The sequence below is a fragment of the Gigantopelta aegis genome, chromosome 4 (assembly GCF_016097555.1).
Source record: "Gigantopelta aegis isolate Gae_Host chromosome 4, Gae_host_genome, whole genome shotgun sequence".
Classification (NCBI taxonomy): domain Eukaryota; kingdom Metazoa; phylum Mollusca; class Gastropoda; order Neomphalida; family Peltospiridae; genus Gigantopelta; species Gigantopelta aegis.
In genome coordinates, this window is record NC_054702.1 from 50,437,040 (window position 1) to 50,461,689 (window position 24,650).

At 33.2% G+C, this 24,650-nt stretch overlaps 2 protein-coding genes across 5 annotated transcripts; one reads left to right on the top strand and one right to left on the bottom strand.

The window, feature by feature from the left end:
* Positions 1 to 3,828: 3,828 nt before the first annotated feature.
* On the bottom strand, positions 3,829 to 9,276 carry LOC121370674 (zinc carboxypeptidase-like). Of its 2 annotated transcripts, none has more exons than XM_041496065.1 (7): positions 9,198 to 9,276; positions 7,957 to 8,719; positions 7,097 to 7,198; positions 6,137 to 6,309; positions 5,247 to 5,342; positions 4,599 to 4,691; positions 3,829 to 4,383 (listed from the first exon to the last, which is right to left on the bottom strand). In XM_041496065.1, exons 2-7 carry the CDS (start codon positions 8,624 to 8,626, stop codon positions 4,201 to 4,203), a joined length of 1,317 nt encoding a protein of 438 aa, XP_041351999.1. In that variant the 5' UTR covers positions 8,627 to 8,719; positions 9,198 to 9,276; the 3' UTR covers positions 3,829 to 4,200. The 2 variants fall into 2 exon arrangements, with proteins under 2 accessions (XP_041351999.1, XP_041352000.1); XM_041496066.1 differs by having other exon boundaries at positions 9,119 to 9,253.
* LOC121370675 (TIP41-like protein) lies at positions 9,275 to 23,389 on the top strand. Of its 3 annotated transcripts, none has more exons than XM_041496067.1 (8): positions 9,275 to 9,574; positions 13,823 to 13,982; positions 14,606 to 14,785; positions 15,455 to 15,557; positions 16,210 to 16,341; positions 20,485 to 20,580; positions 21,795 to 21,857; positions 22,403 to 23,389. In XM_041496067.1, the coding sequence occupies exons 2-8, from the start codon at positions 13,861 to 13,863 to the stop codon at positions 22,529 to 22,531; spliced, it is 825 nt and encodes a 274-aa protein (XP_041352001.1). In that variant the 5' UTR covers positions 9,275 to 9,574; positions 13,823 to 13,860; the 3' UTR covers positions 22,532 to 23,389. The 3 variants fall into 3 exon arrangements, with proteins under 3 accessions (XP_041352001.1, XP_041352003.1, XP_041352002.1); XM_041496068.1 differs by lacking the exon at positions 9,275 to 9,574 and adding an exon at positions 9,659 to 9,784; XM_041496069.1 differs by lacking the exon at positions 13,823 to 13,982.
* Positions 23,390 to 24,650: the final 1,261 nt, after the last annotated feature.

Sequence of the window (24,650 nt, forward strand, 5' to 3'; positions counted from 1 at the left end):
ATTTCTTGAATGAAAAAAATACGTTGTCAAGGAACATATTATGTGATGACGTCACTTTATATTGATAGTTTGTCTTTTTGAGTATTACGGTTTATGAACCAAAAAGATAATTCAAAATAAATTATGAACTTTTAGCATTATTATAAATTAATAAGTATGTTTAAAATTTAATGTTATTTCTTTTATGTTAATCTGGATGTGAACAAAAAAATAATCTGCAAACTTATGTGTGAATGGTTTTGCCGATTCAGTTTGAGGATGGGTTTTTCTTTCATACCTCGTTGAATGTAAAAGAAATAACTGATAATCCTCAAGTATTTCAATAATTTTTCTTGCACAAAACATTTACAATACATTACTCTTAAACACAGCACTAGTAGAACGAAGTGGACTGGTGTATAGGTAGTAAATTGTACCCTTCATTTAACTTACTACAGTAAAAACAGAAAATGTCCAATAATCATTCAAAAGATATATATTTTAATATCACAAAATCAAATGGTATACTGACAAAGAATAAAGCTGCATTACATTATTTAAGAATAATTATGGAATGTATAAGCAAGTGCACAAATAAAATAAAATGTATATAATCCAAATATGTCAAAAACAAAGTCATAAAATTCAAAACAATATCACAATGTGTCCAAAATAAAATTTTAAAAGCATAGCAATTAAGGAAAATAAAATGAGACAATTCAATCACTACAAACGGCAAAGATCTCACATTTCAGTCTTGGATTTCTTGCAGATAGTTGTCTTTAATGCCAAGAATACACGTAATGAAAACCCATTATAAGACCATTTAAGTAACTGCCAATTAACATATAATATGAATAAATTTTCAAGTTTATCTAATGGTTCTTAAACTTAAAAGATTAACTTTCTAAATAAGGAAGATATGGCCCAGCAAGGATTTCCTTTAACAGTGTTCTCGCTGGGTGAAAATTAAAGGAGGGCGGCCGTGCAGCACCACACCCTTCAAAAAACAACGAAAAGCTAAAAAAAAAAAAAAAAAAAAAAAAAAAAAAAAAAAAAAAAATGGGGGGGGGGGGGGAGCCTTGGTGGTTACCATGTTGTTGTGTGTTGATTGACTTTGTGGAAAGACATACTCCTTATTTTTATTACATAAAGTTTATACGAATTACAAGGAAACTCGTCTTTTAATTGAACCGAAGATGTTATCGGTCCGATATTCATTGGCAGTTCCGGTTCTGCTGGACCGATCAAAGTTTTAATATTATTAGTCTAATAAAGATTTCAAGATACACTAAAAACAAAAAAGACATTTGTGTGATCCCCTAATGTCGAAAACATTTTTTGTTATTCCCATCTTCATCGAATGAATCGATCGCTGTGATAAAATATTATCGCCAACTGATAAAAAGTAGTTTCGTTTTTGTAGTGGCGGTGTATATATTATTTGGCACCCAAGATGAATGATTTTAAGGTAAAAAAAAACTACCACTTCCGGTGATTTTATAAGCGGTGATATCCCCCCAAAATGAAAAGTTTACAATATGTTATAAGAACTGCTGAATAAACAGAATGACCGAAAGTAAAAATCAATTATAACTAACTGAGGACAAAATATCAGACGACAGTTAGTGGAAACAAAAGATAGTGACCGTTCTGATCACGTGACAAATTTGGCGCCAAATAAGGGGGGTTTTTTAGTCGGAGATTGCCGAATCCATAAAAAAATAAAAATGTTTTCATTGCTCAAATAAAATATAACTTTTATTGTTTGTATTAAACATACAAATGGATATAGGTATGGGACAAAATAGAGGCTGTTAAAAATACTATTAAATTATGTTACGGTAACTCGTAAATGTTTCGTCAGCTTTTTCGTACACAACGCGGCTTGTTTCCTTCGATGTCCAGTGTGCAGTCTGATCGGGGTTTTTGGGGGGGGGGGTTTATGTGTGGAAAAAGAGTGTGCATTTGGAAATAGCGGAGATAGGTGCTGGAAAATATTGTAGGGTGCTGGAAAATAAAGAGGGGCGCAGAAAAATAAAGGAGGGCGGGGAACGTGAAAGGAGGGCGGCAAAATGCAATAGCAGGGCGAGCCGCCCCGCTTAAATGGAGCAGCGAGAACACTGCTTTAATGTACAGTAATGAGTGAAAAGTAGGACACAGTAACCTACAGACTAAGGTCTTCCTTTATAAAAAAAATGTAATACATTTAATTATAAAATTACATATAGTTCATTTTTTTATTTGTCATGTAATTTAATTTGTATGTTGAGGGGCTCCTGAACCTGATGTGCCCCGGGCCCCCCCCCCCCCCCCAAGGTCTAAATCCGGCCCTGAACACATCCCCATCCCAAGTTGTACTTGCATGCAAGGTTTGCTGATGCTGTATGAATTGATACATCAGATATGACCCAGACAAGGACTTCCTTTGATGTGCAGTAATGATAGTGATGGTACGCAACACTCAAGTAGTTCTTGCATACAAGATTTGATGATCTTATATGAATTGATAAGAGAGATATATCATATACCTCAGAAACAAAGTTTACAGACAAATGAATAGGCGGTTAAAGTTTGTTTTGTTTAACGACACCACTTGAGCACATTGATTTATTAATCATCGGCTACTGGATGTCAAACATATGGTCATTTTGTTAGTCACAGATATGAAACCTGCTACATTTTTCCATTAGTAGCAAGGGATCTTTTATATGCACCATCTCACAGACAGGATAGCACATACCACAACCTTAGATACACCAGTCGTGGTGCACTGGCTGGAATGAGAAATAGCCCAATGGGCCCACCGATGGACATCAATCCCAAACCGACCGAGTACCAAGCGAGCAAATGTCATATTTTGTTATTTTTAAATAACTAAAATTTAACCAATCCCACAAATAATATTTGCATATAAAAATCATGAATATCAAAAACTAGTGTGAATGCACATCATGTAAACAGTTGCATTCTTAAGAAAGCAGCAAATCCATAAAATATGGTACGTTAAATGTTGGTATCTTGATAAGGCTGTCAGACAGGCGAGTTGCTCAAAAACAGTAAACTTGTCAATAGTATTTATCTGGCATAACATTGCAGAATATGTCGTCCTCTAAATATTCTCCAAAAAAAAATTGTTCTACTAGGAAATTAAATTACTGGGTTGCAATTTTGATGGGCATATAGTTGAAGGTATAATATTTAACAAATTTTGCTATTAAACCCCATTTTTCACAAATCAAATTGCACTTTACTTACATTTTATTATTTAGAATACATATTTCCATTCACCTGAAGTGCTTTTTGGTAATCCTGATATTTGTAAAACCACGAAATGCATTTTTTCACAAGACATTCTGTCGAGAAAAAAACGTTAAGCAAGCGAGGTCCAATCTATTTTTAGAGGGGATATTTCCATTTCAATGTCACAGACGTTGGTATATCACGTGACCGTTATCATTTGGGTTTGGTTTGTTTTCTCGTGCACGGTTCGCGAAATCAACATCCGATTTGTTGTTGTTCATTTATGAGATTTTTCTTCACAATTCGTGAACATTTTCAGTAACAATAAAGTTCAGACAAGTAAGTGTCTCAATACAAAACGTTACAAACCCTTAAAACCAATAATTTTGCTACGTCTTACGATATCTGGAGAGGGGATACAACCAGGACAGAACAGTTGGAACATGTCCAGGAGAGGTGAAACGAACACACCCCAAGTGTGAAATTTGTCGTGACGCATGAAATTGTTGTGCTTCGAGCGACATCTACCGGTGACATCAGAATACTAACTTTCAAAATTATTTCAAGCAATTGGGACATGGGGATTCCCATGGTATTTATTTATATAAAACCTACTTTTTCACTCCATTTGATAAAAACGTGATCTAAGTGTATTACAGGTTTGTAGATTAACCAAATTATAATTTATTTTCGCTGGATGGAACTAGGGTGTGCGGCTTTAAGAGGGCTTTAGTATTTGCAGAGTAGTCGACATAATGTTACCTGCAAAAAAGAACATTCAAAATGTTCTCTTTTTCTATTTCCTACATCAAATTTTTAAAACAATAGACCAAGAGTTTGAAACATTAAATAAATATAAATAATTATTAGTAAAATATAAAATGAGATTAATTAAAAATTAAAAAATTAAAATTAAATTCATAAAACATATTGTGTTAGTAATGTGATACCAGTAATTATGCAATGCATACACTGTTTTTAAACAGATTTAATAAATCCCCAGTAAGTCAAAGTGGAACTCAAAGACCGTAGACTAATAATATGCTTTCTTGAGTACAATCTGTGACAGAAGAGTAGCCTCCCTTGAACAAGCAGCACAATGATTCCAATCAGCAGACATCCAGTCAAAAGGTAATGCACTTGAATAAAGCTTGAAAGTGACTGAAACAAAATACAAATGAACTTTACAGTGTAAATAGCAAATCCAGATATGCATTAAATATAATAGTGCACTAGTGTATCAAGTATATGGTACTTTAATTCTATTGTACAAGATCAGGGCTAGCTCTGCCACTAGCCAAATTCTTAGATGTTCAACATATCTTACTTAGTCTCATGAGTAATACTCATACCTATGTTTACTTAATGAAACTTACCTGTACTTGATGTTTAATAACAGAAGATGTTTTCCACTTGAGTGTAAATTGAAAGAAGGTCACATAAAGTGGATGTATATCTGAAATCTCTCTCTGAAATTAGAAGAAAAAAACAGACATATCTAAACATCAAGTAAGTTTTTTACATATATTTTGTGTTTGGGTGATGTGTTTTTCTTGGTGTGATCCACTTCATGGAGTGAAGGATGGGGACAATCTTGGGTTAAATAACAAAGGCACACTAATCTTATTCTAATTAACAAGACAGGAATAATTTTCTAAAACATGTTTAGCAAATTACTCGTGTAACAAATGCTATATTCAAATTTACAACAATTGTAATTATTTATAGAGACTATTACCTGAGTGAATGTGAAGTACAAGATGTGTGAAGTTAGCTGCAAGTTACCAACAAGTAACATACATTTTGTAAAGAACATACATGATTGTCATAATTTATGATCAGAACATAGGATGTCATTTTTATCAGCTATTAGAAATGTTCTAATATATCAATACAATTATTACTGTAGTTTAGTTTGAACCTTATGGATAATAAAGCATTACATTTCTAAAACCAACACTATTTACTTCCTTCAAGCTGAGTAATATTTAACATATTTAAAAATAAAGTTTTTCTGTACTTACTTGAAGCTGTTCACTCTGAGGATTAAACTGATCAAAGCAGCTGGGCCCAACATGATTATTTCTCCCCCACAGCTCAATGGCAAGGGTTAATGGGATCTGTCAAAATAATACAGTAATTTTATCAGTTTATAATCACCAACTTTCTGCTCTTATACAATTTATTTGATTCTGATGGGATGACATTTTAAAAACAATTAATGTACCAGGTAATCGGCCTACTTCAACAGATGAACAGCATGTGCAAAACTTTATAGGCCCCTCCAGTTGGACCAGTAGGGGACTAATAAAAAGATAATACTACATGAGTGGCCGTTAAGATACCATTTATCTTACAAGTTGTTTTAAAATGTATCTAACAAGGAAAAGCGAGCTGGATACGTTCTTAAACAAGTGGCAAGTTAAATGGTATCCAACGGACACAAATGTATTATTCTATTTCTTAAATATTCTCAATGTACATGTACATGTGTTAACAAGTATGTGTCATCAAAAATAACGAATGATGTTCTCAAATAATTATTTTCTAATGCAACCACAGTCATATTATTTTGTATTGTAAATATTTGGCTGTTATGCAATGATGTCACTTACATTACGTCATGTAATGCAAGTAAGATTGCATGATGTAATGGTTGGTGGCTTGTTGTAGACAGCAGAGGAATGTTTTTGATTAAAAACCAGTTAAAAGTGACAATGGGTAATAAAGACTACAAGAAGTTACGAATTATCTGTTCCTGGTGAATTAATGTTTTAAACAGATAATTCATAATTCCTTGTAGCTCATTAGTTATTCTCTAAATAACACTATATTTTACTCTAAGACATACATTTAGATTAAAAACTTTACAAAACAATAATGGATCAGAGTGAAAAGTTATTTAACATCATACATGTTTTACACCAGCCATATAGTCAAATGATGTCCCATCAGCGGTGTAGTCGGTCAGCTCAGACGTTCTGCCAAACTGGTACTTGTGTGCTGTTGAGACCGATAATGCAGATGCCAGTTTAGTCAATGTAATAAGATTGTCTGGAATTCGATGTGTTAATTTTGACCGAGTATCTATAACAAAGAAAAAACAGACTTTCAATTAAAATACGATTATCCATAATGATTGCTACTAAATCTACTCAAATGAAGCCATAAACTTATCTTGTAGATGTAGCCTTTTTATTTAATTTTTACTTTTTTTCTTTTATTATTCTATTATTTCTTTTCTTATATCTGTTTAAGATTCAAGCATGCTGTTCTGGGCACACACCTAGGCTATTTGGGCTCTGTCCAGGAGAGAAAAAAAAAAAGAAGAAATGTTTTATTTAACGACTCACTCAATACATTTTATTTACGGTTATATGGCATCAGACATATGGTCAAGAACCACATAGATTTTGAGAGGAAACCCGCTGTCACCACTTCTGTCCAGGAGAGGTGTTAACGATTAGTTGTTAGTAGTTGCTATGAAAAATGTCAGTGTACACCTTTCCACTGAAAAGTTGAAATGTGTGTTTAATACCAACATTTCAGCACATTTTTACCAACATAGATTATGGCTATTTAGTGTTTTTTATACTTTTATCTGGATAGCAGCCCTCTACATTCTGATAGTCATTTTGTATGGAGGTACTATCTGTCCTGGGTCTGAAATGCTCTCACATGAACCATGACAATGTGTATAAAACAACTGATTAGAAACACATATTTTCACCCATCTTTTGTGAGGCCACTATTTGTACAGATTTGATATCTACATGCACAAATGTTCCCTAATAAGTCATGAAGTAACCAACAAGTATCAATAATCAATGTTCATCAGCACCAACAAGATTTTGTTATGAAATAAATATCTTACCTGCAAATGGTAGGTAAATCTGACGAGTTCCGGAATGGAAGGATATGAACACATCAAAGTTATTTCTTTCTGTGATGGTAGTAAACACTTTAGTTTCAGGTTCTAGAAGATATCATACATATTATATATTAGATAACTAGTACAATGTACTACATAATATGATACATGTAGGTTTCTCAAAGTTAACTGCACACATTTTAAAATAAAATTTTTTAAATACATGTAGATAAATGTTTGTATAAGGGCTATATTTTCACGAAAAGGGACAAATAACGGTAATTTTTAATCATATAAAAAAAAATTCATGTCTTTAACAGTAAAATCTAAAGCAGATATGTTCAGTGGTGCATAATTTCAAGTAGCAAAAGTAGAGATGTATAAAAAAAATTAAATGTACATAAAAATATTTGTGTGCTTCTGTTGTTACCCTTAATCATAAGGCATAATAGTAAACAAATGTCTTTACTGAAAAATAAACGGTGCAACTGTATGCAGTGTAGTTTTATTTTATTATTTGAAATTGAAATTTAAAAAACTTATGTATTTGTGAGTGGTTTACTTACATTTTGCAGTTTAAAGGCAAACACTTAGTATTTTAGGGAGTTTAGCGATTCCATAATGATAACATGTGCTTTTGTGCACAATAATGAAGTGGACATTTTGGGTATATTTATTTTAACTACAAGCTTTTCTAATGCATCTGCATGGTCAAATATCATATCCAGTGCATCAAGTGATGATGCTTTTTATGTGCATCCCTGTTTATTTACATTATATGCTGTTTTGTGACAAATATTGGGAGCTGCAATGTCTTTACCATTATTTGCCCCTTTTTGTGAAAATGGCCCATAAACACACACCTGAAAACGATGATGGTCCTCTGTATTCTTCATCATTTGGATCTGAAGAACTTCCTTTCTTTCCAAACTCCCATCCAAAGTTTCTGTTGATATCAACACCTTTACTTGTTCCTCGCCAGCAGTAATTGTCAGACATTTCGACATAAAATCTACCATCAGGGTTTGCCATTACAATAATGTATAAATCAAAATTAGTTAATATAAACTTTGAAAATTTATACTGAAAACTTTCTGAAAGAGCAGAAGCTCCCTGAGTTATGTTTTTCAACAAGAATATTAAACTTTCAACAGGGAAGAATTCACGTGCATGTTCACCATAGGAAAATAGGATCTGTATTTTCCTAACTTCCATTCCATCATGAATGAAATAATTTTTACTTGAGGAAAAATTTGTGACATGAAGCAGATACTGAGATCGGTGTTGTAAAGACTTGTATGTCCAATCAACTTTCACAAAATTTGGAAATGATGCTGCCATATTTTGGATGAAAATGTTGAGAGTTGATAAATTATGATATACTTCATAGTCAGGAAGGTATGGTTCTTTTTGAGGTTTGACATCAACTCCATGTCCCGAGTACAGCAACAAAACCAAAACAAGAATATGCGAACTTAAAGTGGCATAAAAACAGTTGAAAATTTTACATTGATGGAAATAACGCAACTTCATTATTCCTAGCTGGCAATAGCTGTTATACTGTGTGTCGATACTGCAACGAAGATCATTTATGTTGTGACACTCTGATCTTCCATTTTCATAAAACTGAAAATTAAAAAAATAAATAAAAAAAAATTAGCATCAGCAGGCCTTCATTTTTAATTAAAGTAAAATCTGACTACCTCATACCTTCAAATATTTTACTTGTGTTATTTTTTTTAATAATTCAACTCTGGCTTAACATAAAAAGAAAAGTGCTGAACATTGTTTTGGATCCAACAATATTTTTTAAGTTTTATGGGTAATTGGTTATTTTATCCTTATTACCAGTTCGCCAAAATCATATTAAAATGACTTGTGCGAGTTGTGGTGCAAACTGGTTTCAGGGCAAAATTACCATTGGATACAGTTTACCGGTATGTGCATACGATATTACGAGTATAACGGAAAAAGAGAAAACGCGTATAGTTAGTAGTAGTATTCTAATTTCTAAATCAAACCTACCAAAATGTTATATAATTTTTTTTATCATTCTCATAGTAAATCAGTAACTCTTTAGTGAGAAACTCGTAAGATTATATACCAATATTTGAGTCGACTTTCAGCTATAAAATTCACAAACAACCCATTCGACTTTTTGACTCGTCCCAAAGAGACTTTCACCAAACCGGAAATACAGAATAAGTCCTAAAATCGGAAAAGTGTGACATTAAATGAATAACTTAATTTTAAGCTTTGCAATTGGCGTTTAAATAATAACATAATTAAACATTAAGCAAATTAATTATAATACAGCAAATGGCAATATCAATGCGTCTGTTGTGGTCCACTGTACTTCAAATCACAATCCACTGACGTATAATACCGTGACTGTCCATATTTCGAAGTACTCCTAATTCCGATCAACTTAATGACCTGTCAACAAAACACAAGCTAAAACGACCATAATACTATGATAAGGTAACATGCGTTATATACTTACAAGATTTCTTTATAACATGCGGTATATACTTACAAGACTTTTATTTTGAAAAGAAAAAAGAACAAGAAACAATATTTGCCATGAGCAAAAATAAGACTAGCTGAACATAACTACTGAGTCTTCTGAAAAGTGAAATGATGCTAGGCAGGCAATAGCATGAAGTTTTAAATAAAATATATATCGTCTAGGTATGTATTATGGCACAGTGTGTATTTTAAATAGCAATTGTGCGTCATCAAAGAAAGGCTATGACATCAGTAACCTGAGTACTTTTGACCAAGAGTAGTTCACCAAGATAAACCTCGCGTGCAAGTGCTTGCACGCGAGGTTTATCTTGGTGAACTAGACCAAGAGAGGTAGACAGACATTTGGAAGAATGTGTATAACCTACTCGGGCTATGATGTCAAATACAGAAGTTTTTGTTGACAGAAGTATTTTTTATTGCTAAAAATAAAGAAATGTTTACAATTTGCCAGTTTGCGATAAGTATAAACAATTAAAAATACCATGTAACTAAAAGTACTATTTTCTGTAAGGCACTTTTTTAACATACATAAATATCTCTGTATCTCCAAATTTTAAAAATGAATGTTACTCACCTGCTGCACGAGACATTGTCGTCTGCTACTAATACAATAATCACAAGATAATTATACCGGCCCAATGTCAATCTATTTCTATGGACATCCGAATGAGTCCCCTGTCCTTATTTTACATGCACTGCATACGATTATATTCGGTCAGGATTAAAAGTTTTTGACGTGTATTGTTAATATGGAATTTATGGACCACTACACAACATATCCAGTTGTTTGGAGTTATTTTTCTTGAATATTGGTCATTGAGAAGTTATCTGGATGTTCCGTTTTAAAATATATACCCCATCAAAAAGGTTACAGTATAGTATACACAAGTAAACTAAAAATTAAAACAAAAAATCTCACTATATATTGAATTTAATGTTTATATTTTAATTATATATATATATATCTGTGAATCAAAATTTTCCGGTCGAATCGAATATTCGAAATTGTTCGAATCAAATCGAATTTCGAATCTCAAATACCTTGGAGAATAATCAAATCGAATTTCGAATCTCAAATACCTTGGAGAATAATCAAGTGTATCAGATGCAGTTCACAAAGGAATATTCAGCTCAGTGAAGGAAATTAGAAAGACAATATAAATATCCACTGCATTGGGTGTACTTGTACGTACGGTTATTAACATGATTACACAAGGTTGAAGTTTAAATAATAAAGCGCCCTAAATAGAAAACCAGTACTAATGTGTACATAGGTTGAACTAACACGAGATAATATCTTGGAAGTGAAGTAAACATGTGAAAATTAACACTCATCACCAATTTTTATATAAAAAAGGTTCATTTAAATAGTCTGTTAATAAAGTAATATTCATCTCGTACTTAAAAAAAGAAAAAGAAAACGTCATTCAATTAGCCTTGTAGCAGTGTAGTACTGGAGGCAATGAGTCTACATTTGGGCTAATGAGCAACTAATCAAACAAACTAAAAAATATGTATGATAAGAGTTACTTATACGAATTTCATTTTAAAATGTGAGTTTTTTTCCTGTTTTGTCTTCCACATTGTTTATTGTTTATTAATGTTAATGGTTGGCCATATAGTTTGTCCCTCTTTTTCCAGTTGTCCGTTCACTACAATATTCGAAATTCCGAATACACAAAAATCGAATCAAATCGAAGCTACATTTGGCTAATGAGCAACTAATCAAACAAACTAAAAAATATGTATGATAAGAGTTACTTATACGAATTTCATTTTAAAATGTGAGTTTTTTTCCTGTTTTGTCTTCCACATTGTTTATTGTTTATTAATGTTAATGGTTGGCCATATAGTTTGTCCCTCTTTTTCCAGTTGTCCGTTCACTACAATATTCGAAATTCCGAATACACAAAAATCGAATCGAATCGAAGCTTCGTGACGATTTCGAATTGAATCGATTATACGAAGCTTCGCAAATTTTTAATAACAATATCTTCAACATTTACAGAAAAATGGTATATTATGGACCTCTGTGTATTGCATAATATCATATACTAATCTGATATTTTCACCCATATATCTTCCTTTTATAAAACCAGTTTGATCATCTGATATAATTTTATTTAGGACCCTTTTGTTTCAGTTGGCAATGCAACCAGAGGCTATTTTATATACACAATTTAATAACGTGATTGGTCGCTAGTTTTTTAAAAACTTTTGGTTTATCAGATTTTGGGATGCAGGTAATTATTCCTAATTTTTTTTGTACAAGATATTTCTTTCAAATTGTAGCCACAATTAATCGATCTTACAATAAAATGACCCAAGTTTATCCAAAACATTTTTTAAAAACTGCTGAAAAACCATCTGATCCAGGACTTTTGTAATGTTTCATACTTTTAAGAAATGCTAATGCTTCGTGATACTCTATTTCTCCTTCTAGTTTTCCCGCTTCAGCATCAGTTAATTTATTAAAATTAGCTTCTGAAAGTCTTTGTTCAATATTATCATAAGTTTCCAAATTATTGCTTGAATATAGTTTACTGTAGAATTTTTTTGTTTCATTTAAAAACTTAGTTATTTTAACACTATGTGAGATCGCTGCTTATCCGCGCCAAAACCCATACAGCGAGGATACTTTTTTTTTTATTGCAAGGTGATTAATTTGCCATGCTCAGACTTTCCAGGTGATTGGGGAGGAGAGCGGGAGTGATCACATGCTTTTCCTGCCATTAGAGAACTAGAAGGACGTTTGCATTCATCCACACACATTGTAAATATTCAATTCCATAGTGCCATACCCAAAATTTCTTTCTGGCAGAAACCCTGATGTTTCAAGCACATGGCTGCTTGACACATTGGTACTAGATGAAATAAAATTGCATACATGTTTTGCTCAGATGAAACTGATTTCTTTCTTACAACCAACACACTCACATTTACATGTATCACCAATAACAGGACTTGTATTAACTGCTCTATCAAAAGTTGAGTGCACCTCCAACTTTGACCCAGTCAGAAGTTATATGGTTTAGTACTACGTACAGAAAGAAACCTGTTGTCACCTACATATTTAACCAAAACATTGTTGAAATGGGTGTTGTCAGGTGTTTTCCTGTATTGAGTATATTAGTGGTTAATACATACATGTGAAATATTTGACATCTGCGAACTCTGAAAATCTGAAAATTATCAATGTAATGGTATTTAACGTCAAACATACATGTATGGTTATTTTTATATTATAGCAGACATCTTTGTCTAGTGATCCTTCTCTTTGGTAGGTAAAAATCCCATGTTTTATGATAGAGTTATCTCTTACTGAGAGGGTGATTATGGCTGTCCTCAAAATATCATTCTAGCTCTCAAACGGAAGAGTACTCTGGCTAGAAGACTGCAGTGAAAAAAGATTGAAATACCTATAATTTATTATGGGATGTGGTGGGGTTGTTACATGTATTTAATGCACCTCTATTTTTTTTCTGTTTTTCTTTACTGCATTATTGTTTGAAGGTTCCATAAACACTGAAATTGGAAGGGTGGATGGGGGTGCGGTGTGGCTAAAGGAACAATGTACACATGTATCTGGCCACAGATCACAATTACATGCATTTACACTTTGTGTTTCTATATAGCATTAGTGGCTATAAGTCTTTTATTAATATCAGAAGTCCTGTGGATTTTTTTTATGCACCTTTGACTGTCTGGGGCCAACATACCCTGAAAAGGACAACCCCAATTGTCCAGCTCTTTCTCCCAGGATATTGGTTTAAACAAACACACACACTAAACCTGGCCTGAGTAGACCCATTTTGCACAAAAAGTACTACATTTGCTTGGGCTGGAATTACCACAAAAAAAACTAATTTCAATGTTAATAAGTTATATTACCACTGCAAACTACCATTTTGTGAAATAATCACAGTCTTGAAAACAGCAGACAACATGTGTGGATATATTTCTGGATTTTGGTCATCCAAATGGGAAGATTTAATTGTGATCTGTGGCTATCTTTGGCTGTGGGAACCTTCACTGTTAACTTTATATAAAAGCTGACCCTGCACTTGCAGTGCTATTAAAGCAGTGTTCAATTAGACAACTGGACTATTTAGTAATAGCAGTTAGGATATAATGTTTCATTGAACAGGTTGCTATATTTTGGATGGTAGTTTTGTTATAATTGTGAATATTTTTTTCTAGTATTTAGAAGGTATTCACTGCTGTGAAGTGATCAACAAATGGCTTCAAAGCAACTGCCCCAGTTTTGTGAACCAGTGTCCCAAACATTTCAGTTTGGTCCTTGGTTAGTCACATCAACAAAAGGTCACATTCTTGAATCAGTTGGACCAGAAAGAAAATCGTAAGAGTTAAATGTTTTACATAATTCTACAATGTGTATTTATCATGCAACTTGGAGTGTTTACCCTATGTGTTACAAACCTAGTCATCAAATCCTGAGTTTTAAAAGGTTATTGGCAAGTAGGTTACAAGGAAGTAAATTTTATGCATGATAATAATTAATAGGTGATGATTTTATAATTGCATACCATCACAACTTTCAAAATATCCACTGAGGTCTGTTTTGTGTTGAAGTATAGTTTAGTGAGTGAAATTTGTTAAACCAGTCATGGGAGTTGCCAGCTTAAAGATGAAGTAGCAATCCTGTGATATCTTGAAAAATGTTTCTCCACAAAAATAAGATTTAAAAAAAGTTCATGAATCAAGTATAATTGTAATTCAGTGGTGGGACTTAGTGTTATTTTCCATTTCAAAAGCCATTGTATGTGATCTCCTGACATTTGCAAAGTGTTTATGACAAATCCTTTCCTGCCATTTGGTATCATGTTAGATTTCTTTTGTAACACAAGATCAAATATTGCAAGTGCATGCATTTAAAACCTAACTGCTACTGATTGAACTCATGCTGAGATATTTCTAAACAAGTACAATAAAGTATATAATTATGTTGGGTTTTTTTTTAAGATTTGAAAATCAGCTGAAACTTCAACAAACACCTGAAATGGTATTTGCAAGCAACAAGCTGCGTGTGGAACACAGCCACGGTTTTGGAATTGAATTCTCAGCCCTTGATGCCCTCAAACTGGTGGATGCTAGTTCTGATCCCTACCAGGTGGCAGCCTCACGTGCTTGGCAAGAAGCCAGGTATGTCATCTACAAACAGTTTTCTTTTGACCTGTTGGTATTTGTAATAGAGGTTAGACCATATGACATCAGCAGATTACTACACTGTCCCATTAACATCTACCGGTATTCTAAGATTGTAGCCGAATCATGTACAGAAAGCTAGAATTTTAGTTGAATATTTAAGCATGCAACTCATAAGAATTCTTGTCATTTATGTTGTTTTACAAGTCAGGTTGATGAAAGCGAAGCGCCTTGTCGTAAATTAGAGAATTTGTTTACACTGTGCTTAAGAGGGGTTGGACGGAGCTGACGTCACTTCACCCCAAGCTATACCACCGGCTGTCACAAAAACAAAACAAAATGGCTGCCCCCATAGGTTTCAAAACATTTTTGGACAATGATATTCATTTTAATTTAATGTGCTTAAAAAGGAATGTGGAATGAGGAGGAAATTAGTGGGGGGGGGGGGGGTATTTGTGCACAGAAATGTACAAATGTAGCTCATTGATATTTACTTTGTAGAACATCAGTTGAGGCATGTTTAACTATTTTTTTTCACATTTAAAAAAGTTGAATATATATTTTTTAATTTTGTATTTTTCTCCACTACACACACTGTCAAATTTTGTCATTACACAAGGCATTGATCATTCTACTTTTTTATTAACTGGATATGTTCCTTTTCAGAGCTGATTGTGAACATATCAAGAAAGTTGTGAATCAGTTTGACTGGACGTACACCACAGACTACAAAGGTTCACTTTTTGGCAAAGGAATGCACCATATGGAGGTTGTTACTTGTACTTTCAAGTATCTGCCAGAGATACAACTGTAACAGTGAAAGCCCCCCAAACCAAAATTATCTTTAAAAAACTGTATGTTTTTCATGGTCCCTTTTTAAATATCAGTATTGAACAGAACTCCTCTAAACTGGATACCCTTAAAACCAGACTTAGTACTTAGTCCTGTGGGTGTCCGGTTTAGATCATGGTTGTCACTGTGAGTTATATTTCATTTCATGTTTGTATATGTGGAAAATAACTTAAATTTTTAAAGTGAAAATATAAAATACAGTTCAGTTATTCAGTTAATTTAGAGATATATATTTTAATGTATACTCATTTTGGTTTTAATCCTTTGCTCTAAATTGTTGCCATCTTTGATTTAAAGAAATTACTGGAAATGGGTAATGCCATCAGATGTTTTAAGTTATAATTATGACTAATTGTTGTGGCAGACTTTTAAAAATACATGAGCATTTGACCAATGTCAATTATGTTAAATTATGTGTAAGCTGTTGTGTGATCTACTGGGGTGAAATGGTGTGATTTTCACTAAATCACACAAAATTCTATGATTTTGCATCTATGTTGGGACTATAATATTTTTATGAAAAATCTAAAATAAAATAAAATATGATCAGTGATATTTTGTTTTTAAAGGTAAAACCAACATCTGAGAGGGTGGACACAGAGAAGTTAAAAAGAAGAGAAAAGATTCTCTTTTATGATGATATTTTACTTTATGAAGATGAATTGTCGGACAATGGCTGCTCCATTCTCAGAGTTAAAATTGTAAGTACCGTCAAATTCAGTTTTCAGTATTAATGTTGTTTTCTTTTGTTGTTTTTTAATATTTATTCCAGTCCCTCATTTACATGACAGACAACTCATGCTGAGGACAAAACATGAGTCATGGACAGCACCAGTACATGACATAATTATTAGATTTTAAGTAAACTTTCATATAAATATATGTAAACTATACAAATCATGTAAACAAAACAAGACAAATAATAACACAATGGTTTATAAATGTAATAATAAAAAACTGTTATGGTTTCTGTCAGTCTAGGTTATAGAAGAGGGATTAAATACGGGAATCAAAATAATAAGTATAAATAAATAAATAATAAAAAAACAAATAAGTGAATTTAAAGAATATAGTAATAATAATAAAAGGAAAAAAATAAATAAAAATAAACTGTAATAATAATAATAATAATAATAATAATAATTTAAAAAAGAAATGAAAAAAAGAAAAAACAAAACAGAAAAGACTTTGACATACACACACACACACTTGCTCACTAACTGTGACTAGTTACTCTTAAAAAAACCTTTATATTTCATATAGGTGGTAATTTAAAAAATATTAATACTGAGATACTGCGATCCTATTTACTAACATTTCATGTTTAAACTTATGAACTGTTGGTGGTGGGGGAAAGGAGGGTGTAACAAACTTAAAAATAAATAAATAAAGAACCAAATACATGAATTATCAAGTTATGTTTTCAAAGAGAGAATGGTACATGGACCACTTAGTAAAGAATTTATTGATACTGTTGTTACTGAAGTGTATATGTTTTTCTACAATGTATCTTTGTTTGATTTCACATTTAAAATGTGTAATGTCTAGCTGTATTTTGGATTTTACATCGATATATAAAATATTTTGCTGAAAGTAATACGAGATCAAAGATGGTGTCTGTGCTAATGTTCTTCTTATGTCCGAATGTAACAAGTTCAAGAGAGAGGTTTAGGTTATTATATGATTACAAGATGCTAATAACCAATTTAAAAATGTATTCCAGAATTCTTGAACAATATCACATTCCCAAAAGAGATGTATTGTAGATTCTTTACTTTTATGACAAAAACTACATTCTTCACTATCCACAAGTTTCAGCTTATAGATAGATGTGTTAGTAGTCAGTATTCTGTGTAATATTCTATATTGGAACCATCTTAACTTTGTTTCCTGCATGGTTATAAATGGTTTTAGATAAATAGTAGATCAGTTAAGCTCCATGGTGAAATGACATTGCCATTTTGCCATAGCGGTATTTCGATTTTCAGAAAACATTAATGTATGATGATATAATTTTGAGCCTTTCAGAACAGAGCAGATTTTACGTTGAACAGGCGAGTCATCTAAAGATATGTTTGTCTCTAGTCGTGTCATTTTCAATTTCTTTAAGTATAACCTGAGTGAATTAATGACTGTAGTATTCTAAGAAACACACATTTAATTTGTAGAGTTCATTAAAGGAAGGGACAATTAAGGCATTTGGCCTGGTATGCATATTCAATGATATATAATCAGAGTTCAACAAATCTGCTAGCCCGACGCCCGTGGCTAGTGGTTTTTAAGTTAGGGCTAGTGAGAAACGCAAAACCACTAGCCCCTGCGGGCTAGTGGTTTCCCCCCTCCTCTCGTCATCGCTCGATCGTTTTTTTCTTTTTTCTTCTTTCTTTCTTTTTCTCTCGGCTGAAATTTCGTTTAATAAATTTGATTGTGATGTTTGTCATCGAATAATATCAACAACGCAATCAGTATATAATAATAATCCACTTGAGCTAGTTCTGCAAACTGCAGTAACATGCTATCTCTACATCGTCACAGTTACAGCATGCATTGTTTACCTTTCCCTTTCAAGTTTCTGGCACAGGAAATAAAGTCTAATGACATGCGTGTTTTGATTGGTTAGACATGTCACGTGGTAGTTAATCTCGCACATATGTTTTAAGCTAAGAACTTGGAAATCACCAATCGCGACGACAGGTTAATCTCAGTCAAGTAAACCCCAGCCATACTTTGAATTTCAGTGTTTGTTTTATTTACCTATTGTTTTCTAATTTAACACTTCGCTAACGTGGTTATCGGCAATCAGGAAAACAATTTACTTTAATGGTAACCGCATATGCAATGACTCGGTTTGGATAATACGTCACAGCTGCCGATACAAGATATACCTTTTTTGTTCATCAATTAACAACGGATTAGATGTCGCCGTTATATTCTTTTGATATCGGTCTGACACGGGATAATGCCCTGTATTTGGCATCACCGTTCCTGGCGACATAAATAGTAGGCCCTAAATATATAACCAACTACCAAATACACTGAACCATCTATTACCGTGTGTCACACTGTCGTACCCTCTTTAAATTTAATTATTTTGATAGTGTGTTTAGATACCAACCAAGAGTTTGCTCAATCATTAAAGTTACAACATGATTTAAGTGTTTGTGATTTAAGTGTTTGTTTTATTTTACTGTTATACTCGTTAATGTGTAATGTTACAAAAATTATATAAAAATCCAGTTATAATTGATCAGGAATTTGGGCTAGTGCTTTATTTTGGTGGGCTAGTGGTTTTCATAAACCCACTAGCCCTGTGGCTAGTGACTTTTCAAAATATTTGTCATACTCTGATATAATGCATATTATTGTTTAATATCAACAAGTATAATTGTATAGTTAATTAATAAAACGCTTAAATGTGATGGCTATTATATATAACGGGCGAGCCATTTTGTACCATCCCAGTGAATACGCCCTCTGGCGAGCTGGTGGTTACGTAATACCTAACGTGTCACATCGGGAATTAGTCTTTGAACTGAAGAAACAAAACATACCTGATTTTTTGCAGATGCATCGCAATGTTCTGTAATAATATTCATCCCAGTAAGGCAGCAACATAATACAGTTATTTCAACACTTTGACAATGGTGGCTTATTTTATATTAAAAAATAATATATACTTGTTTTGTACATAAATTAACCCACGTACTGAAATAATAATCGGAGTGTGTTCTTGGTTAATTGGTCTTTTCTTTCCGTAGCCTGTACCTGTGGTTCCTGATTGGCAGGTGTATATTTAGACGGTCCCCAGACACCGAGCAAAAACGACCACTCACGATACCAAAGTGATAATTTTCTTTTCTTTGGGACTACGTAATTGGTCAGTTTTGTGATTTTAGATGGGAAAGTCTACTTAATCAAGGGTTTTACAGAATTACTATTCTATTAGTAATAAAGTGATAATGTCCATTACGATTTGAGGCGCATCCGCGTGGCTAACAGACAATACCTTGTGATCTTAATAAAAGAGGTACGTCTTTTTAGTGTGTCTAAACACAGTGTCTGGGGACAGTCTAAATATACACCTGCCAATCAGGAACCACAGGTACAGGCCACGGATAGGCCTAATAATAAGCATTTTTTCTTTCGATTTTTTTTTAAAGAGAAAAATACTATAACTCCATTTCATTCTATTGATGCAAATTGAAATATATTTTGTTAAATAGTTTATTATACTATCAAATCATTTATGTTGTTTTAAAAGTCAGGTTGATGAAAGCGAAGTGCCTTGTCGTAAATTAGAGCGTTTGTTTACACTGTGCTTAAGAGGGGTTGGACGGAGCTGACGTCACTTCGCCCTAAGATATACCACTGGACGTCACAAAAACTAAACAAAATGGCTGCCCCCAGTTAGAAGGAATAATCATGTTTTTTTATTAATTCTAAAATTACGCGTTTTTCATTTGTTAAAGTGTCAGTATGTGTTGGCGGTTCGGGTATGCATAAGGCTCTTATTTGAGTTTACCCTCCCTTTAAATTCGTTTATGTTATAAAAGTCACCTTTTTCATTAACAAAATCGCAAATCTGAGAAATACTCTTTTCTCGCCACTTCCATTTTAACAATGTTTTTTTTTTTTTTTTTTTTTTTAATATATGGGAATTGTAAAAAAACTAGTTCTGGTTTTCAGTATTAATAGTAAAGGTATAATACCCATATCCCTGCCAGCTGTCATATTTTATGGAAACTGTTCTGGTTACCGGTATGTTGAAAGATTTGGTGGTAAGGTTAATGTACACCAAAGGCTTCTTGCAGACATGTGTATTAATATTTTGTTTTTTATTACAGAGAGTTATGCCAACAAGTTTCTTCATTTTATTGAGATTCTACATGCGTGTTGATGATGTTATTGTACGACTGAATGACACTAGGATTTATCATGAGGTGAATACATTATCTTTAAGACATGTACATGTATGCCAAATGTGCAAAACAAACTAATAATTTTTACAGTAGTATCAAACCATCACTTCAGACAGTACATCACAACCTTGACACTGTTTAGCATTACTTGTTTTAAAATGTTATTTACAATGAAAATAAAATAAAACAAAACTTTAAGCATGGTGTCATCTAGAAGCATTGGGTATACTTCTTCATGTAGAGTGCCAACAAAAAAGTAAATATGATTTTGTATATCAAAATCCATCTGGGTATGTATTATACTTTCTGTGTAAAATTGTCATTCTAACTAACTTTGCATATAATGTGAAATTTGATTGGCTCATCAAATCCATTTGCTACACTAAAAGCAGCATTAACATGTGGGAAAATGTGGGGATTCCCCAATAGCCTATACATATTCCTATGCAATTCTTTAAAGGACATTTTTTCTTTAAAGGAATGCTTGTACTGGTATGCATATTCAACAAAATTTAATACACAAGCCACATTATTGTTTAATATCAACAAGGATATTGATATATTTAATTAATAAAATGGTACAAATGTGATGGCTATTATATATATAAAGGGCACAGCCATTTTGATCAATCCCACTGATTAAACATTGTACTGTGTTCACCAGGTTAATTCATATCATACCTTAAGATATCTCTGTATGTTAACTAGTCACTATGTTTCTGAACCTTGTACATTTTAGTAATATCAAATTATTACATTAGCATGAATACCATGCAGTATCTACAGAACACGTTTAAGAATTGTTTTATTTTTTTTGTGGGTGCAATTATTTATTATCCACAAACTGCATGCATTGAGATAAACCTCTATGAATGCAACTATGAGTGGAACCTAATACATTAATGGAATTCTTGTTAAAAATATTGTCTTATTTTAAATTGTTGAATGTGATCATCTTTTTGGCAAAGCATAAGCTTGTGGTCCTTAAATAATAGTGACATCATAAGAGTGCAGTAACAGTATTATTATACCGGTAGCACATTATAAAGATAGCATCAAATAAACAATTCTTTATGTAACTGTTCATTGTAAAACATGTGGATAATAAAGTACTTTTAATTATTTATTTGAGTATTAGGAGTCGTTTAATAACACCTTAACACATATTCATCAGCCATTACCTATCGTAATATATCATAATGAAGTAATGTAATATATTTATTTTCTCTCTTCAGGCTGAAAAAAATTACATTCTTCGAGAGTTCACAAGTAGAGATGAAAAAATTGAAAATCTTAAGGTAAAGTAAAACAGGTTATCTAAAGCCGGCCTGTATGTATAGTTAGGGTAGACTAGCTGAGGACTGCTCTCAATAAAACAGGTTATCTAAAGCCGGCCTGTATGTATAGTTAGGGTAGACTAGCTGAGGACTGCTCTCAATAAAACAGGTTATCTAAAGCCGGCCTGTATGTATAGTTAGGGTAGACTAGCTGAGGACTGCTCTCAATAAAACAGGTTATCTAAAGCCGGCCTGTATGTATAGTTAGGGTAGACTAGCTGAGGACTGCTCTCAATAAAACACAACTTAAATTTCTCTTTTATGATTTCACTCAGAGTTATGTTAATCTAAACAGTAAGACTGTTTATTTTTAGAATTGCTACCCATTTGAAAAAGTTAAAAATGTTACAATGCATATTGGTTAATGTAAAACATTCTTTTTTATTGGCATCTGGTAACATAATAATAATTTATGTTTAATGAGTAGCACAGCGTATTTGAACATATTTCTTAACTGTATTATTAACTACATGCTCAAAGAAATATTTTTCAAAATCTATTTTCAGGTACCCATTCACATTTTGACAGATCCAAATGCCATTACAGAATACCTCCCAGTCAGGCAAGAGACATATGAGAAGCTAGAATTCCCTGCTGTAACAACCTCAAATGCATCAGGAGATCAGCCATCATGATATGTCTCATTGTTAAACCTTCTTTTTTTATCTTTTTTTTATCTCGGCATACTTCTATGTACTGAAATGTGGACTTCCTTATCAGGTTTCCTAGTTACTGTTTGGCCTAAAAAACTGAATACAGAAGTTGGACTTCTTATAATGTAACACTGCAACAAAAGTCAGGATTTTAATCAACATAAATGAATTTAATTAAGAAAGCCACTGCTAATATGCTGTTAAGAAAGGGTACATTTTAAAAGAATCTTTTCTGACCCGATTGTTGATATAGGATGGAGAAAAAAATGGTACATGCATGGTCCTGACCATCAGAGCTGAAACTGATTTCACAGAAAATGGCCCTTGTTTTAAGATGCCTAATGTTTAGCAATCATTTCAGTGTATTTGTGTGCTTATATCTGTTTATGTTCCTTTAATGGTTTTTGCCAAATTCACATAAATCAAACACTGTTACTCATTTCCATGTAATATAATCCACCAATAACATAATTACTAAACAATTTATTCCTATGGGTTTCCAATGATGACAGAGCACAGAACCAAAAAGGTGTCGTAAAAGTTCAGTCTAGGATGGAACCAGTGTAGGGATATGAACCCAGCACCATTTAGGCCAGTCTAGTAGGACATCTAATTCTATATTATGACTTTATAACATGGAATACACAATCTATGATCCATTTTGAATTCCATTTTTTGATTTATTACTTGTGCACTGCTAAGTAGACAGTCTCAATGGTGGGTTTTGAAACACATTATACAAGAACCTGTGAACATTGTTTTTTATTGTGTATATTGTGTATAAATTTATATTTTTTATGTTACTTTACGTTTTTGAGAAATAAAGCTTTGTTGCGAGCCCGTCTGTTTCTGTTAGTTATGTTACGGAAATCCTGGCAATAGCCTACTAAACAAAGGGCGCTACTGGGAAATATGTCATCTGTCTCTTCAGTTTAACTTTGACAAGTCTGAAATATTTCACTTGACAAGCACACTAACATGTTCATATGATTATAGATAATTTTATGACAATCGTCTGAGTCCAAGGTAGACATTAAATCGAACCTCCCATTTCTAGATCCAACTTTGGATACTAAGACGACACGGATGCCATTCAACCATCACATAATGTGTTTATGGACCTTTTAACGTGCCCCTATTCTCAAACAATTCTAGAATGTTCTACGCCCCTGACATCTTTCCCCCCCCCCCCCCCCCCCCCCCCCCCCGGAACAATCTCTTACGACGTAGGTGGCAGAATCCACCAGGAGGTTTCATGAAATGCGTACGTGGTTGGGAAGGAGTGCCTGTCAGGAGTTGCGTAACGTATAACATTTACAAAACATTGTCTCATTTTAATTTACGAATTTTGTTCTTTAACAGTTTTGTTTTTTTGTGGTTATAAATGTTGGCTAATTTTAGAGGGAGTGATCTTAGCATTATCAAACAGAAAAGGGTTGTGAAAAAACATTTGTTATTAACTTGTTAAACTGCCCCTGAATATCTCCAGCCAAGTTCCCATGTTATCATTATTAGACGGACTAAGGGGCCGTCCATAATTTTCTACATTTTCACGGGCGTACAAACTGTACGTGGGGGGAGGGGGTTAAGGGACCAGCGTACACTTTTTTTGAAAATGAAAAATGTCGATCAACATTTTTCATTTGGGGATGTACACTTTTAGGGGGGAAGGGGTGGTGGTCAAAAGTGTACGGTTTGTACGCTCGTGAAAATGAAAATTATGGATGGCCCCTAACATTGGCTTTTCTGTGTGTATTTTTTTATGGTTTTCTTTTTTATTTATTACATACTTTATAAAAACAAACAAAATGGACATTAAGGGCTACACTGTATGCCAACTTGTGAATAAAATGAGACATAATTTGCATTATATGACGATTGACAATCGGAACCGGGACGTAGCCCAGTGGTACAGAGCTCGCCTGATTCCTACATGGAGCAGGACATAGCCCAGTGGTAAAGAGCTCGCCTGATTCCTGCATGGGGCGGGACGTATCCCAGTGGTAAAGAGCTCGCCTGATTCCTGCATGGGGCGGGACGTAGCCCAGTGGTAAAGAGCTCGCCTGATTCCTACATGGAGCGGAACGTAGCCCAGTGGTAA